General features: G+C 37.6%; 1 protein-coding gene across 1 annotated transcript in view; it reads right to left on the minus strand.

Moving 5' to 3' along the window:
* Nucleotides 1-16,619, minus strand: part of LOC128566496 (phospholipid-transporting ATPase IB-like) — a 372,171-nt gene that overhangs the window by 28,125 nt on the left and 327,427 nt on the right. The window contains exons 30-31 of the mRNA XM_053563334.1: nt 10,914-10,970; nt 782-889 (exon numbers count right to left, since the gene is read on the minus strand). Coding sequence (XP_053419309.1) covers nt 782-889; nt 10,914-10,970 — 165 coding nt within the window. The remainder of the gene's footprint in view (nt 1-781; nt 890-10,913; nt 10,971-16,619) is intronic.

A 16,619-nucleotide genomic window follows, 5' to 3' on the forward strand; every position in this document is an offset into this window, starting at 1 on the left:
AATTTTAAAATGTATAGATACTCATAAAAACCTATAAAATATTTACCTTGAGGTTTAACATAAGTGAAATAATAGCTTCCATGTAACTTTAAAATATGTGGGAGCTTATACAATGTAGTCTATCTGGAGCACTGAAGAATGGCTATTCCAATTATTAAACATTTTAAATTAAAATGCTTGTTATTTTACTATTATATTTTAATCTAACTTCATTTCATTTCATTTTATTTTTTTAGGGATGGCATCTTACTAAGTTGCCCTGCCTGGAATGCACTGGAATGCACAGGGGCAATCATAGAGCACTTCAGCCTTGAATTCCCTGGCTCAAGGTATCTTCCTGCCTCAACCTGTGAAGTAGCAGGGATTACAAGCATGTCCCAATGCACTTGGCAAAAATGTTTTCTTGATTATCATGGGAGCATTAGCAAATACCAAATAATTTGAGCATATAGCACACTTACTTGAGAAGTATAATTACAACATTAGTTGTTTTAAATGATTAAGACATTATTATACATTTTCAGTTATATGCAAAACATACACATTTTGGAAACAGTAGTTATTCTAGTTCAGTTAGTTTAAAGTTAGTTAACGAGCTCTTAGGTGCAGCAATCTCATTATAACTACTCGAATTTAATTGGATTAGCTACTACTTCTCATTGTATGTACTTTATATTTTCTTCCCAAATTATTTTGAAAATATGTAACATCAGCTTTTATTGTTACTTAACATAAGTTTTCATGAGGAATATAAATCACACTCATGGTCAGGAGAACTAACCTGTCTTGTCATTTCAGGAGCAATAAGAAGGATAGGCCAGACGTAAGAGTAAATTACAAAAAACAGCAGCCAGATAATTATGCTTCCCCAAATTGCCAGATGACTAAACTGTAAGGAACAAAAAAAGAATATCATAGAAACACTTCAGTCTTTTTTATTTACAAGGAGAAGAAATATTCATTTAACTCTATCAACTAACAAAGTATATTTGTCCATGTTTATTCTCATGTGAAGATATTTAATTACTTGAGGTTGAGACTTTCTTTCTAATATGCTCCTCAGAATATTGTCCTGTGAACTAAAGAAACCACTCAAACAATGGACCCTGGTCACCCATTCCTTGTGGTGGCATTCAGTGCCTTCAGGGATAATAGTCCACTCTCAAACAGAAGTGGTTCATACAGTTAGTGAGCTATTTAATGAGACTACATACTTGTAAATACAAAATTCTCTTCAGGAAAAAGTTTTGAATAGAAATCACTGACACAGAGAAAAATCTGACCATAACTATTTGTTCTGTGTAAAGACATAGTTCTGAAACAATGACATAAATCATGATTCTTAGGTTGACTGAACTATGCACATGAGCCTGGTAGAGACTTTGACTGAAAAATCATTGCCTATTTCCACGTCTGGGAATTTGTGCCCAATCCTGTAATGGTAAATACCAAGGTAATGTCTGTTTATCTTATCTGTTAATTTGCATTAGCACAGCTTGTGTTAATGCAGAGGAAGAGTAAGGAAATGCCTAGGAGGCATCTGTATTAAACTTCTGGCCATATGCACTAAAGCAGTTAGCTAGACTAGATTATTTCATAATGGCTCCAGTGACCTCATTGGAGGTCACTAGGCTGCTAGTGCTGCTCATTACTTATGTGTGAATAACAACATTATTAAGAGAAAAAACAAATTAGTATTTCTTTTTTTTTTTAAGATTTTAAAAAATTAACATAGCCTTCACTGCATTTTCTTAGTTATTGTGTTAAGATATTCATATTCTACACTTAGTAAATTTAACATGTACCCTTGTAAAATGCACCATAGGTGATGTTCCATATATTAGCCTCCCTCCACCCATCCTCCGCTCCTCCCCTCCCCTCCCTCTTCCCTTTCCCCTTCTTCCTGGGCTATATATGAAAGCTATAAATTGGTTTCATAGTAGGGCTGAGTACATTGGATACTTTTTCTTCCATTCTTGAGATGCTTTGCTAAGAATAATATGTTCCAGCTCCATCCATGTAAACATGAAAGAGTTAAAGTCTCCATCTTTTTTAAGGCTATATAATATTCCATGGTGTACATATACCACAATTTATTAATCCATTCATGAGTTGATGGGCACTTGGGCTTCTTCCATAACTTAGCAGTTATGTATTGGGCTGCAATAAACATTCTGGTGCAAATATCTTTGTTATAAAGTTATTTTTGGCCTTCTGTAAAGGAATTGAAGGATCAAAATGCAGGTCTATTTTTAGATCCATAAGTGATCTCTAAATATCTTCCCCAAAGGAACATATTAGTTTGCATTCCCACCAGCAGTGGAGAGGTGTTCCCTTTTCTCCATATCCATACCAACATCTCTGGTTTGGGGATTTTGTGATGTGGGCAATCTTACTAGAGCTAGATGATATCTCCAAGTGGTTTTGATTTGCATTTCTCTGATGATTAAGGATGATGAGCATTTTTTGATATGTCTGTAGGCCGTGCACCTGTCTTCTTCAGAGAAGTTTCTCTTCAAGTCCCTTGCCCAGCCTGAGATAGAATAACTTGTTCTTTTCTTGCTAATATGTTTGAGTTCTCTGTGGATTCTGGTTATTAAACCTTTGTCAGAGACATAACCTGCAAATATCTTCTCCAATTCTCTTTGTCAGAGACATAACCTGCAAATATCTTCTCCAATTCTGCTTGCTTTACTTACTGTGTTCTTGGCTGTGCAGAAGCTTTTTAGTTTGATCAGGTCCCAGTAATATATTTTTGGTGTTGCTTCAATTGTTCTTGGGGGGGGGGGGGCCCTCCTCATAAAATATTTGCCCAGGCCAATTTCTTCAAGAGTTTTCCCTGCACTTTGTTCTATTATTTTTATAGTCTCATGTCTTAAATTTAAATCTTTAATCCGGTGAGAGTCTATCCTAGTTAAAGGTGAGGAAGTTGTGGGTCCAGTTTCAGTCTTCTACAGGTGACCAGCCAGTTGACCCAGCACCATTTGTTAAATAGGGAATCTTTTCCCCATTGAATGTTTTTCATTGGCTTGTCAAAGGTCAAATAATGGTAAGTAGTTGGGTTCATCTCTTGAGTCTCTATTCTGTTTCATACATCTACTTCTCTGTTTTGATCATTATTGATCTACCAGTACCATGCTGTTTTGATCACTATTGATTTCTAGCATAGTCTGAAGTCTGGTAGTGTGATTCTTCCTGCTTTGTTATTATTTCTGAGTAATTTCTTGGCTATTCAACATTTTTTCTGATTCCATATAAAACGAAGTATTATTTTTTCAAGACCTTTAAAGTATGACAGTGGAGCTTTACTAGAGATTGCATTAAAATTGTATATTGCTTTGGGTACTATGGACATTTTAACAATGTTGATTCTTCTCAGCCAAGAGCATAGTATGATTTTCCATTTGTTAACGTCTTCAGCTATTTCTTTTCTTAGAGTTTCATCATTCTCTTTATAGAGATCTTTCATGTACTTTGTTAGGTAAACTCCCAAGTATTTCATCTTCTTTGGTACTACTGTGAAAGGAATAGAGTCCTTGACTGTTTTTCAGCTTGACTATTGTTGGTATATATTATGGCTACAGATTTATGTGTATTGATTTTCTAACTTGAGACACTGCTATATTCCTTGATCACTTATTAGAGTTTTGTAGTAGAATCCCTGGTGTTTTCCAGATATACAACCATATCATCTGTGAAGAGTGAAAGTTTGATCTACTCTGACCCTATATGGACATGCTTGATCACCTTTTCTTGCCTAATTGTGATGGCTAAAACTTCCATTACAATGTTAAAAAGCAGTGGAAACAATGGGCAACCTGCCTAGTTCCTGATCTGAGTGGAAATGATTTCAATTTAACTCCATTCAGTATGATATTGGCTGTGGATTTGCTGTAGATGGCCTCTATCAGTTTAAGAAATGTCCCTTCTATACCTATTTTCTTAGGTGTTCTGATCATGAAAGGATGGTGCATATTATCAAAAGATTTTTCTGCATCAACTGAGAAAATCATATGGTCTTTGTTTTTTAATTTGTTTATGCGATGAATTATGTTTATAGATTTATGTATATTGAACCAGCTTTGCGACCCTAGGATAAAACCCACTTGGTCATGGTGTATAATTTGTTTGATGTGTTGCTGGATTCTGTTTGCTAGGATCTTGTTGAATATTTTTGCATCAATATTCATTAGTGATATTGGTCTATAATTTTCTTTTCTTATAGTCTTTTCCTGGTTTTGGGATCAAGGTGATGTTTGCTTCATAGAATGTGTTGGGTAGTATTTCTTCTTTTTCTATGTTTTGGAAAAGGTTGAGTAATATAGGTTCTAGTTCCTGTTTAAAGGTTTGTGAAGCCATCTGGTCCTGAGCTTTTCTTTTTAGGGAGATTTTGTATAGTTGATGCTATTTCAGAACTTGATATAGGCCTGTTTAATTTTTCCACTTCATTCTGGTGTGCTTCCAGGTATTGGTCTATTTCCTGCAAATTTTTGTATTTCTGAGAATAGAGTTTCTTGTAATATTCATTAAGAATTTTTTGAATTTCTGAGGAGTTTGTTGTTATTTTGCCTTTACCATTTCTGATTGATGAAATTAGAGATTTTACTGTTTTTGTCCTGGTTAGTGTAGCAAAGGTTTATCTATTTTATTAACCTTTTCAAAAAACCAACTTTTTAAATATATTGATCTGTTGTATAATCCTTTTGTTTTCAATTTCATTTAATTCTGCTCTAATTTTGGTTATTTCTGTTCTTCCGTTGGTTTTGAGATTGGAATGTTTTTCCTTTTCCAGTTGCTTGAGATGTCCCATTAAAGTTTTTAACTTCCTCTCTTTCTATTCTCACGAAGAAGGCTTGCAGTGCTATAAATTTCCCTCTTAGAACTGCCTTTGCAGGATCCCAGAAGTTCTGATAATTTGTGTCTTCATGACCCAGCTATCATTCAGCATAAAGTTATTTAGCTACCATGTTTTTGTATGAGTATGCAGATTCCTGTTGTTACTGAGTTCAATTTTATTCCATCATGATCTGAAAGATGCAAGGAATGATTTCTATTCTTTTAAATTTGCTGAGGTTAGGAAATTTGAGGAAACTTGTGACCTATGATGTAATCAATTTTGGAGTATGTTCTATGGGCTGATGAGAAGAATGTGTATTCAGTTTTGTTAGAATGAAATGTTCTGTAGATGTCTGTTGAATCCAAATGTTGTATGGTTAAGATTAAGTCTAAAATTTCTTTGCTCAGCTCCTTTTTGGAGGATCTATCCAACACTGCCAAAGGAGTATTAAATCTCTGACTGTTACAGTGTTGTAGGAAATCAAGTTGCTCAGGTCTGTTAGAGTCTTTCTTAAAAATTGAGGTGTATTCGGGTTGGGTGTATAAATGTTAATAATTGAAATCTCATCATGTTGAATGTTGCCCTTAACAAATATGATGTGACCATCCTTAACTTTCCTTAATTTTGTTGGTTTAAATCCTACTATATCTGCGAATAAAACTGCAACACCTGTTTTTTTCTGATTTCTATTTATCTGAAATATAGACGACCATCCCTTCACCATGATTCTAACTTTATATTTTAAGATAAGATGAGATTCTTGTATGCAGCAGATATCTGGCCGGAGTTTTGTGTCCAGTCACCCAGCCTGTTCCTCCTTATAGGACAATTTAAATCATTCACATTAATTGTAAATATTGATAAGCCTGGTAGAATTTTGGTTATCAAGTTTTTGGAAAGTCTAGTGGACATTTTTAATCCTTTCACCACTGTCAAAGTTGAAATTTGATCAAAAATTTCTGAGTGATTTTACTTTGGTGGTAGATTATTGCACTGGTCATACTAGAGGATAGGTCTGAGAATATCCTGTAGAGGTGGTTTAGGTATGGAAAATTTCTTCAACATGTGAATGTCATTAAAGTATTTAATTTCTCCATCATAAATGAAACTCAGTTTAGCTGGATATAGGATCTTGGTTTGAAAATTATTTTGTTTTAGGAGATTAAAAGTCGATGAACACTATCCTCTTGCTTAAAAGGTTTTAGCAAAGAGATCTCTAGTCATGCTAATATTTCTTTCCCTGGTAGGTTATGGTTTTCTTATGTCTGGCTGCTTGCAGGATTTCTCCTTCATATTAACTTTGGTGAAGTTAATTATAATGTGTCTGGGAGAAGCCTTATCTAGTTTGAATAGTGCTGGTGTTCTGCTATCTGTATTTCAGAATCTCTTGGCATGTCTGGGAAGTTCTCCTTGATTATTTCATGGTGTAGAGCATCTGGGCCTTTCAGAGCAACCACATCACCTTTAGGAATTCCTATAAGGTGAATATTACTTTTCTATGAATTATACCAGAGCTCTCTGAGAGAATAATCCATTTTTGTTCTCCACTTGTCTTCCTCCTTGAGCATTTGGGCATTCAAAATCTTTGTTTTCATTGTCAAAAATTGTTTCTTCTGCCTGGTTCATTCTGTTACTGAGGGATTCTATTGTATTTGTCAGTCTTCAAGCCCTGCAACTTCTTGTCTCAATGTGTCAAAATATTTGGTGATTTTGTCTTTGAATTCATTGAATTCTTGTGGCAAATTTTGAAATGCTTTTTGAATTTCTACTTCCAAATTTATCTCCATTCTATTAATCTTATTTGCAATCTAAATTCTGAATTCTATTTCTGACATCTCAGCCATCTGTTTATGAATGGGATCTTCTGGTGTGTCCAACATGTTGTTCCTTGGGAGAGTTGATCTACTCTGATTATTCATGTTGCCAGAGTTTTTCCACTGATTACACCAGATGATTATTTTACACCATTTGGCTAGATGAGCAGTTAAGGTGAAGTTTAGTCGGGGGCTCCTGGAGTAGGGATTAACCAGCCATTTACTCAAGAGCTGGGACTGGTGTCTGTACCTTTTCCCCTAGAGCTTTGCCAAGGACCTGTATAGTGCTACAGCCTGAGGCACTGGGGACCTACTTGGTGTGGTGGGGCTAAGTGGCTCTATATTATTTTCAGCTGGTCTCTGTCAAATCCTAGTGAATCAGTAACTCTGTATTAAAGTCTCAGCTGTGGAAAAATACCAGCAACTATGTCACCCCGCCCCCCCCCATGGGCAACAAATGGAAAAGGAAAATCAAACCTTCCCACAACCACACACCCAGGGTACCACTTTGGATAGTCCTCTTGTGATTGGCCCAAGTCAAGAGTTCCAAATCAGCTGTCCCAGTCAGCACCCAGTCTCAAGTGGGAGAGTTCAAAAGGTCTCCAGCAACCAGATAAGAGGGGTCTGCTGGCAGCTCAAGTTTGACTCATTCTGGTGCTCTGAGGAGTCAGACGGACCCACCTAGCAAATAAATTAGTCTGAGAAGGTTGATGCCTCCTTCCCCCCCTTACATCTCTGTCACACCCAGTCACTGGTAACCCCACAGGGGTGTGACCCAGTTCCCTTCAATGAGCAGATGATCCCGGGGTTTCCACCTGCCTGTGTCAGAGAGAGATCTATATCTTCTCAGCCAGACCATTGCACTCTGCCACCAGCTGGTAGGGAGAGCTGAAGCCTGACAAACTCGGGTGCTTAATGGAAGCTGGGGTGGTTCACTCAATTCCACTCCTCCCCAGATTGATGTTGCTACCACTTATATTCTTGTAGAATTGGTATTTCTGTCCTGCCTATATTCCCTGTGGGCCAGGCTCTGTTTGAGTTCACATAAACTGTGACTTGAACCTGCCCTGTGCCCTGCCATTATGCCACTTCTCCTGGAGCTGGCATCTCTGTCTCTATTGCACTCTGTGTTGGAGTGGGCATGGTTAGAGCTCACACTCAGCTCTCTGTTCCTGCCTCTCCCTGGGCTGGTGCTATTGCCCCAGCTGCTTTTGTCTCAGCTATGTTCCCCTGGGGAATTCCCCCATTCCACTCTGGGGGCCGGGTGCATCTTAGGCTCACTAAAGCAGCACTTTTGATTCAGTCCTGCCCTGGGAGTATGCCATTTCTGTGCATGCATATTCTAGTCTCTGTCCAACCATGCCCTGCCTGGGCCGGTACTGTCTCAGGCATACCCTTTACTCACAGGGCCTGCATTTCCATCCCAGATCTGTTCCGCCAGTGGCTGCCACCAGAGTAGAGGCCTGGCTTTCGCTGGTTGTCAAGAGATGAGGGGAGTGTCTCTCTAAAATATCCCCAGGGGTGTGAGCCCTATTGTTCCTGCCACTGCTACTGCCGCTGCTGCTCTGTGCCATGAGGGACCACTTCTCCCTTTGCTATATGGCTCCCTCAGTCCACAGTCCTCTCCTCACACATGTGCTGCAGAATCAGCAAAGACCTGCAACAGCCCATGCCTTGTCCATACCTCTTAAGAAAATGCCCAAGAATCTGGACTCTATGCGGGACAGGCTTTCAGACCTTGGGGTGAGAGTGGAGGGGTCTGCTGGGAGTGCAGAATTGCAGGTAGAGAATATATACAGTTTATGCCTGGAAAGAGAGTGCCATGACACACTAGTGGGTATTCTCTGGGGAAGGAGTTCTGGTTTTCAGAGGGTCTCTCCTGTGGGATAAAATATTTGGAGATCTGAATTCTGCTCGCTTGTTTGTAGAAAGTATACTATGAGCCATTCTCATGGGAGAGGAGACTCTCATCTGCTTGGTAATGGATTTTGTACCTAGTATTTATTTCTTCGGGGTTGCAGCTCGCCTCAGCAGGGTTGATGTACATTCTTCAACCTTCTCTCTTGGCTCAGCTCCAAACCATCAGCTTACTTGCTAAACTTCTGTCCTTTAACTCTCCTTCTGGATGGGGGCCTCTGAGGAAAGCTGGCTCCAGTCAGCCATCTTGCCTCCACCCCCAAATTACTATTTCTCAAGGCAGTAGTACCCAATCTCTTTGGCACCAGAGACCAGTTTTGTGTAAGACAATTTTTCTACAGATGGGAGAAGTGGGGTGAGGTGAGGGGGAGGCATTAGATTCCATTAGGAGTATGCAACCTAGATCCCTCACACATGCACCTCCCAGTAGGGTTTCTGCTCCTACCATAATCGAATGCTGCCTTTGATGGAGGTGGAGCTCAGCCAGTGACTAGTGCTGGGAAGCAACTGTAAATACAGATGAAGCTTGGCTCATTCCTGCTGTGTGGCCCAGTTTCTTATACGCCGAGGACAAACTCATACACTAAAGGTTAGGGACTGCATTCTTAAGGTATTTTTTTGATATGTGTCTATGGCAATCCTCCAAGCTCCTTAAAAGTAACTTGTTAGTCAAATGATTCCTCTGTCTGGGGTTTGGGGAGCCAAGGGAATGTGGAAGGTCTCCTGGGATCATGCAGGAGATACTGAAGAAAGGAATCAGCTCAAAACTGGGAACCTTAAACTTTCAAAGCTTCAATGTATTTTCATGTAACTGTTCCCTTATGGTTGACATCAATGCAATGGCTGCAATGTTAGGCATTTCTGTATGGTTCAAAGAGTCTTTCCAGGCTGGTTCTGTCAGGACTATACCCTTTGGGGTAGTGGCCAGCTCCTGTGCTGCTCTGAGAGGTATTTTGGTATCTTTCTGCCTGGGCTTATACCTGGCACTTAAGCAGTGATTGTCTACATCCTCCTCTTCCCTAATGGAAAAGCATAGGAATGCCTTCTCCATCATACCCTCTGGGCAGAGTAATAGAAAAGCAAAAGTGAAAACCAGTGGCTTCTTTCCTTCTCCTGGGATCCTTCTTAACACACTGGGGGCTGGAGGGAAGAAGCCTGGTACATCCTGAGCCAGGAAGGATACCTCTGCTTTTTGGCTAAGTTGGCTTTGAACTTGAAATAAACAAACAAACATATAAGTAAATAAGAGTTATGATAAATGATTATGGATCTAAAAATCATTCTTACTGAAAAATGATAATATAACAATAATAAAAGGGAAAAATAGTTTTCTTTCTTTTAAATTATAGAAAATACTTGTTTCTATTTTTATGTCACATTCATACACTTAAAATTAGTGTGCCTTACGAATTACTAATAAAATCTTTTTGTTAAAGTCCACAGTCCCGACTAAGTTGATGTTGGGCAGATGGCAGGAGTCAGAACTCTAAGCATCAGAGAAAATAATATGTGATATACTAAAATTCTTCAAAGGTGACAAGCTAATACAAATTTATTTTTTCTCATAAGCTTTTTGAGTATAAGCTGGAAAACAACTCATCCCCAGCTGTGAATGTATGCATATATACATATTCCCTTAAATTATTAACTTCATAAAATATAAAACTCTTGTAACTAACCAGAAGTTCCATTCTTATAACAATCTAAGGAAAGTATTATTCATGTCTATAAATACACATTACGCAGATGTTCATAACAATATTGGTTGTATGTTATTTATAAAAACAAAAGTTAAAACATTAAGTCTAAAAGTAAATGTGAATAATAAGCATTGTGTGATGAAATATGATAGTCATTTATTAAGGTATAAAAATTAAAGATATTGGAAAAAGATTAAGGATCAATTAAGTGAAAGACATTAAGTTAGAAAATACTAGGTCCTTTATGGTTCTATTTTTATGAAAAAAGAAAAAGCATGTATAGAACAGAGACTGAAAGAATAACCAGTAAAATGTCTGTATCATTAACATTAAAAGTCATTGACTATATGTACTTCCTCCTTTTCCTGCATTTTAATTTTCTGTTATAATTCTGTATTCAGATAACAATAGCAAAGGAAAGATATCAATTAATACCATGTTAAAATGGATCTATTTCAAATGTAAGGCAGAAAAAGAAATATCCTAAAGTCACCAGATACTTTAAATTATCATTCAAATATGCAAAACAAAAGAGAGTAAAATATGGAAATGAGAAAAAATGCTTATTAGTTTTCTAAAGCTTAAAGGTAAATCAGCATATGAACAACTATACAGGATTGAGGACAAATCCTAAAGAATACTCACTTTATTCCAAGACAGTGTCTCCAACCCAGCTTTCAGACACACGGTAACAACTACATACTATGCAAGGAGAGATGAGAAATGGAAGGAAATTGGAAAAATGTGTTAAAATTTCTATTACAATCCATATCTCCCCACTCCTTTCCTGACTCTCTGCTCCAGTTCTACTCCATGTCTGATGGACTCTGATGTCACTAAGTTGCTAAGTGTTGTGCTAGGTTTTAGTTCTGAGGAAAATACAGTCTTTGTCAATAAATGCTCCATGTTTAGAAACTCCTTAACATATAACTAAAATGAGTGCTTATACCACAAACACTTTTTTTTTCTTTCTCACTCTGTAGCCCTGAGTAGAGTGCTATGGTGTCAGCATAGGTGAAATCTCAAACTCCTGGGCTCAAGTGATCCTCCTGCCTTAGCCTCCCCATTAGCTGGGACTACATGTGCCCACCACAAAGCTGGGCTACTTTTTCTATTTTTTGTAGAGACAGGGTTTTGCTCTTGCTCAGGCTGATATCAGTCATGAACTCACGCAATCCACCTGCATCATCCTCCCAGAATACTAGACTACAAGCATGAGCCATAAGCTCTTATATTTTCATTCTTTGTAGATTCCATAGAAGATTTGATTCTGCCTAGAAATCCAGAGGTTATTTATAAAAAATTCAGTTGAGCAGGATAAATTGAAACCACTATAAATCAAAGAGTGTCTTCAGTATTCTTGGCCTTTTGTATTTCTGTATATATTTTAGAAATAGCTTAACAAGCCTCTTATGCTTTTGCTTGGGGGTTACAATAAATCTATAAATAAATTTGAGGAGAGTTGACTTCCTTACAGTATTTACTCTTCCTCTCAATGAGCATGTTATATTTCTCTATTTAGAGATTCTTCATATCTTCAATAAAGTATTATAATTTTTCTCAAAAAGTCTTTGAGAAAGACTTTAATACATTACTGGTTAGATTGATTCAAGTGTTTTAATATGTCTGATATGATTATAAAATGATCTTTTCATATTTTCTAAATCTATTTATTTTTAAAATAACAGTAGAAGCAAACTAAAAATTTTCTTTGTTAACATAATATTTTAAAAATAGAATTTTTAAAATTGTCTATGTATACACTCATGTCATCTAGGATTTAAAAGTGATTTTTTTTCTTTTCAGAGAGAATAAATAAAATCAGCCTTCTTTATTTGTGGGTCCACATCTATAAATTCAACTTGCCATGTTTCAATAATATTTGGAAAAAAAGAAAAAGGATAGTTGCATCAGTACTGAACGTGTATAGACTTTTTTCTTGTCATTATTCTCTTAACAAAACAAGCAGTCCCTGGGTTATGAATAGGTTTTGTAGGTTTGTTCTTAGGTTTAATCTATATGTAAGCTAAAATAGGTACATTTATCTATTACCTGTAATAGCCTCCATTAGGAAGCATGAATCATATGCTAGCCAGATATTTGTAACTCAGGGATTATCTGTAATAACTTTTTAAATAGCATTAAAATTACCTTAGTAAATTATAAATAATTATCATAAGTAAGCTAGAGATGATTTAGAGTATATGACAGGATATGCACAAGTTACAGGGACTTGAGCCTCCATGGATTTTAATATCCAATCCCCCACGGACACAGAGGGACAACTATACCTCTTGTTTTATTTTCTTGTCTTATCACATGAATTAAAAACTCCAATGCAATGCTGAGGAGAGGCAATAATCATAAGCCTCTTTATCTTACTTCCACACTTAAAGAAAAAGCTTTCAGTGTTTCAGTGTTTTATTAAGTATGACTTTATCACAAGATGGATTCTTAGGTAGGAAGAAAAGTGATGTACTGAATGTTATAAATCCTATGCTTGAAGTAGCCTTTGATTATGACCATTTCTCTATCTCCAGTATCAACATGCTGACAAGTCTCCTATCTCATCTAAGCAATTCCAGAACTCTTCAGCTTAAAGGTGCTCAGATCTTGGTACTCCTGCCTGTCTAAGTTTATCTTATCTATTACCTTGAACCCCCCTTGCTCAACATATAGTTTTTACTGTGCCCTATTTCTTCTGGCCTTTCTATTTCCCTGAAAACACCAGGGATGACTCCACCTTACTGGAGGTTTGCTCCATTCTCATGGGGACTATCTTTGGGCTTAGTGTTTTCCTCCATTTCACTAACATTGGGATCAGCATGTCAGGACAGGTGGGTTGGTGATCACACCATGCCAAGACTGCCTACACTCCTTGAATTTCTCCTCTGACATTACCTTTTAAGATTTTTAGTCCTGATCTAGTCCCCTTTCTTTCTTTGGCTGTCATAAATTCTTTTGCCTTATTTTTTTTGATGTGGGTTTTGCTCTTCTGATTTTATCTTTCAAGGCTTGGGAGATTCAGATTTCATGAGATCAATGTATTCTGGCATCTTAACTAGGTATCTCTAATTTGTAGGAATGTATGTATATCTGCTTGTATGTAGATATATATTTAAAGTTCTCCATATTGGCAGGGGATGGTGGCTTACATCTCTAATCCTAGCACTCTGGGAGGCGTAGGCAGATTGCCTGACCTCATGAGTTAGAGACCAGACTGAGCAAAGCAAGACACCATCTCAACTAAAAGTAGAAAAAAAATAGTGGGCATTGTGGCAGGCACCTATAGTCCCAGCTACTCAGGAGGCCGAGGCACAAAGATCACTTGAGCCCAAGAGTTTAAGGTTGCTATGAGCTATGATGCCACAGTACTCTACCCAGGGCACAGAGTGAGACTGTATCAATAAATAAATAAACAAACAAACAAATAATAAAGTTCTCCATGTTTACAGATGTGTTAACACATGCCTAAAATCAATTATGTTTATGCTATAAGCGCTTATGTTTACATTATTCATAAATAACATAGAAGATTTGATTCTACTTAGAAAGATTTCTCTCTCTAGTATGTAATGTTTACGATGACTCAGTTGGATTTATGATCCTGTGTTCAACACAGAATTTAGTGTTTTGCATATGATAGGTCTCAATGAATATTGATAAATGAATGGGAAAATACAAAATTATATCTTAGTTTGTTTAATTTTTTCCTGGGATTGAGAAAAGGATCAAACCTGAATATGTGTGCATGTGAAGGTTCAAAAAAAGGAAACTTTCTCTATACACATGTCTAAATAAATAAGAAAATACTACCTCATTTGATTTTTAGGATTATACATATATAATAAAGAGCTAAAAGCATAACCATTAACATAAGACAACTAAAGTAAAAACAGGCAATATACCAATAAATTGTTAATTACATAGAGGAAAACATGAGAAGAAGGCTTATGATATATCATAAAGTGAAAAATAAAGAGCCCTAAGATGCAGAGGGATATGTTTCTACTTGCACAAAAAAGGGATAACACACAACTTAAGATGAATTTATAATTTGTAGAATTCTGACAAGAAACTAAAAACAGTAGTTGCATGCACAAAACTTAGAAGCCATAAAGAAAAATGTTGCTAAATTTAACAGCATAAAATTAATATTCAGAAGAGAGGGTAGGCCAAGATGGCTGAAGAAATGTCCAGTGCTTGGGTGGCACCTGTGGCTCAAAGGAGTAAGGTGCCGGCCCCACATACCAAAGGTGGTGGGTTCAAAACCAGCCTGGGCCCAAAACTGCAAAAAACAAAAAACAAAAAAGAAAGAAAGAAAAACTTTCAGTGATCATTTCTCTGCATGAATAACAAATTGAACAACTATTCACATAAGCACGCATCTTCAGAACAACCAAAACTCAAGCAAGCAATTATGTTACTTGGTTTTAACATTATATCAAGGAAAGAGTCCCTGAAGAGGGTGGAAAAGATAGTCTTGTGTTGCCTACACCACAACTTCCCCACCCCATATTAGTGTCATAACAGCACACCCAGTGGAGAGAGAATCTGTGTGCTGAGGGGAGGAAGCATGAAGTGATTATGGGACTTTGCCTGAAATCCAGGGCTTCCGTGGCACAGGGGAACACAGCAGAGGGCAGAATTCTGCTGGTGCTCACAAAGTGAGTGTTTGGACCAACCTGGTCAGAGGGAAATCTTCTGCCCTGAAATCTAAGTCCCTACTAGCTCCACCACCAGCAGACAAAATGCATCCTGGGGCTTAGACTAAATTCATTAGGCAGTTGGACCACTATAGCTGAAGTCCTTGGACAAGATCTGCTGTTGTGCTTTCTCAGAGCCTGTGGACATGGTATATGTGTGACCTGGTGTGACATCAGCAGCTACAGCCAAGGCAGTGCCTATGTGACCTCCCCCCAACTACAAGCAGCACAATTCAGGGAGTCTTCTTCCACTTGGGGAAAGGGAAGGGAAAAAGTCAGAGAATTCTGTTTTCCAACTTGGTAATCAGCTGAGCCACAGTAAAATAAAGTACCAAACACATCCTTGTAACTCCTGAGTCCTAGCAGGCATTTCTGGGTGTACCCTGGGCCACAAGGAAATATGCTGCCCTGAAGGGAAGGATTCCGTCATAGCAAGATTCATCACCTGCTGACTAAAGAGCCCTTGGATTCTGAATAAACATCAGAGGCAGGCAGGAAACAGTCACCACAGGCTTTGGGTGAGACTGGGCTGGCTTCACATGTGACCTGGCACTGGTGGCCATGAGGAGTGCCCCTGTCATTCCTTCCCCATCCCCAATAGCCCAGCACAGTGAGTGAGGAGAGAGAGCAAGAGACTTTTGCCTGTCTCTCTCCCTGAACTCAGGAAGTTCTCCCTTATCTTACCAAAGTCCACCAAGATGGTACTACCAGAGGTCTGCAAGAGTCACAGCATTACTGGACTTGGGGAACCCCCAGTGCTAATAGCTGCAGCGACCAAAGAATTTGACCACAACACCCAATTCCATCTAAATATCTGGAGAGCCTTTACAAACAAGCCCAGACTGTAGGGATGAAAATAAATACCTAGCTCTTCATTGCTGAGACATCAATGTCTAGAGCATCAAGAACACCCACCAAAACACAAATTCACCAAATGAACTAAATGAGGTACTAGTGACAAATCTTGGAGCTATGGAGATATGTGATCTTTTAGAAAAATAAGTCAAAATACCTGTCCTGTAGAAGCTCTATGAACTTCAAAACAATACAGAGAAGGAATTCAGAAGCCTGTCAGAGAAATTTCACAAAGAGATAGAAATAATAAAAAAAATCAAGCATAAATTTTGGAGTGTAAGAATTCAATTGACAAACTGAGAAATGCATCAAAGTCTCTCACCAGCCTAAATGACCAAGAAGAAGCAAGAATTAGTGAACTTGAAGATAAGTTATTGAAAATGCATAGTCAGAAGAGAAAAAAAGAAAAAAAAATGAAGCATGCCTATAAGATATAGAAGATAGCTGCAAAAAAATTAATCTAAGAGTTTTTGGCCTTAAAGAGGAAGTAGAAAAAGAGATTGGGGTAGAAAATTTATTCAAAGAAATAATAACAGAGAACTTTCCAAACCTAGAGAAATATATCAATATTTAGGTAAAGGTCATAGACCATTAAGCAGATTTAACCCAAACCAAAATACCTCAAGGTATTAAGTAATAATAAAGTTCCCAAAGGTCACAGACAAAGGAAAAGTCCTAAAGGAAAGCAGGAAAAAAAAGAAAATAATAACATATTAAGGAGCTCTGATATTTCTGGCAATAGACTTCTTAGTGGAAACCTCATGAGCTGGGAGATAGTGGCATGACATAT

The sequence above is a fragment of the Nycticebus coucang genome, chromosome 15, assembly GCF_027406575.1.
Source record: "Nycticebus coucang isolate mNycCou1 chromosome 15, mNycCou1.pri, whole genome shotgun sequence".
Taxonomy (NCBI): Eukaryota; Metazoa; Chordata; class Mammalia; order Primates; family Lorisidae; genus Nycticebus; species Nycticebus coucang.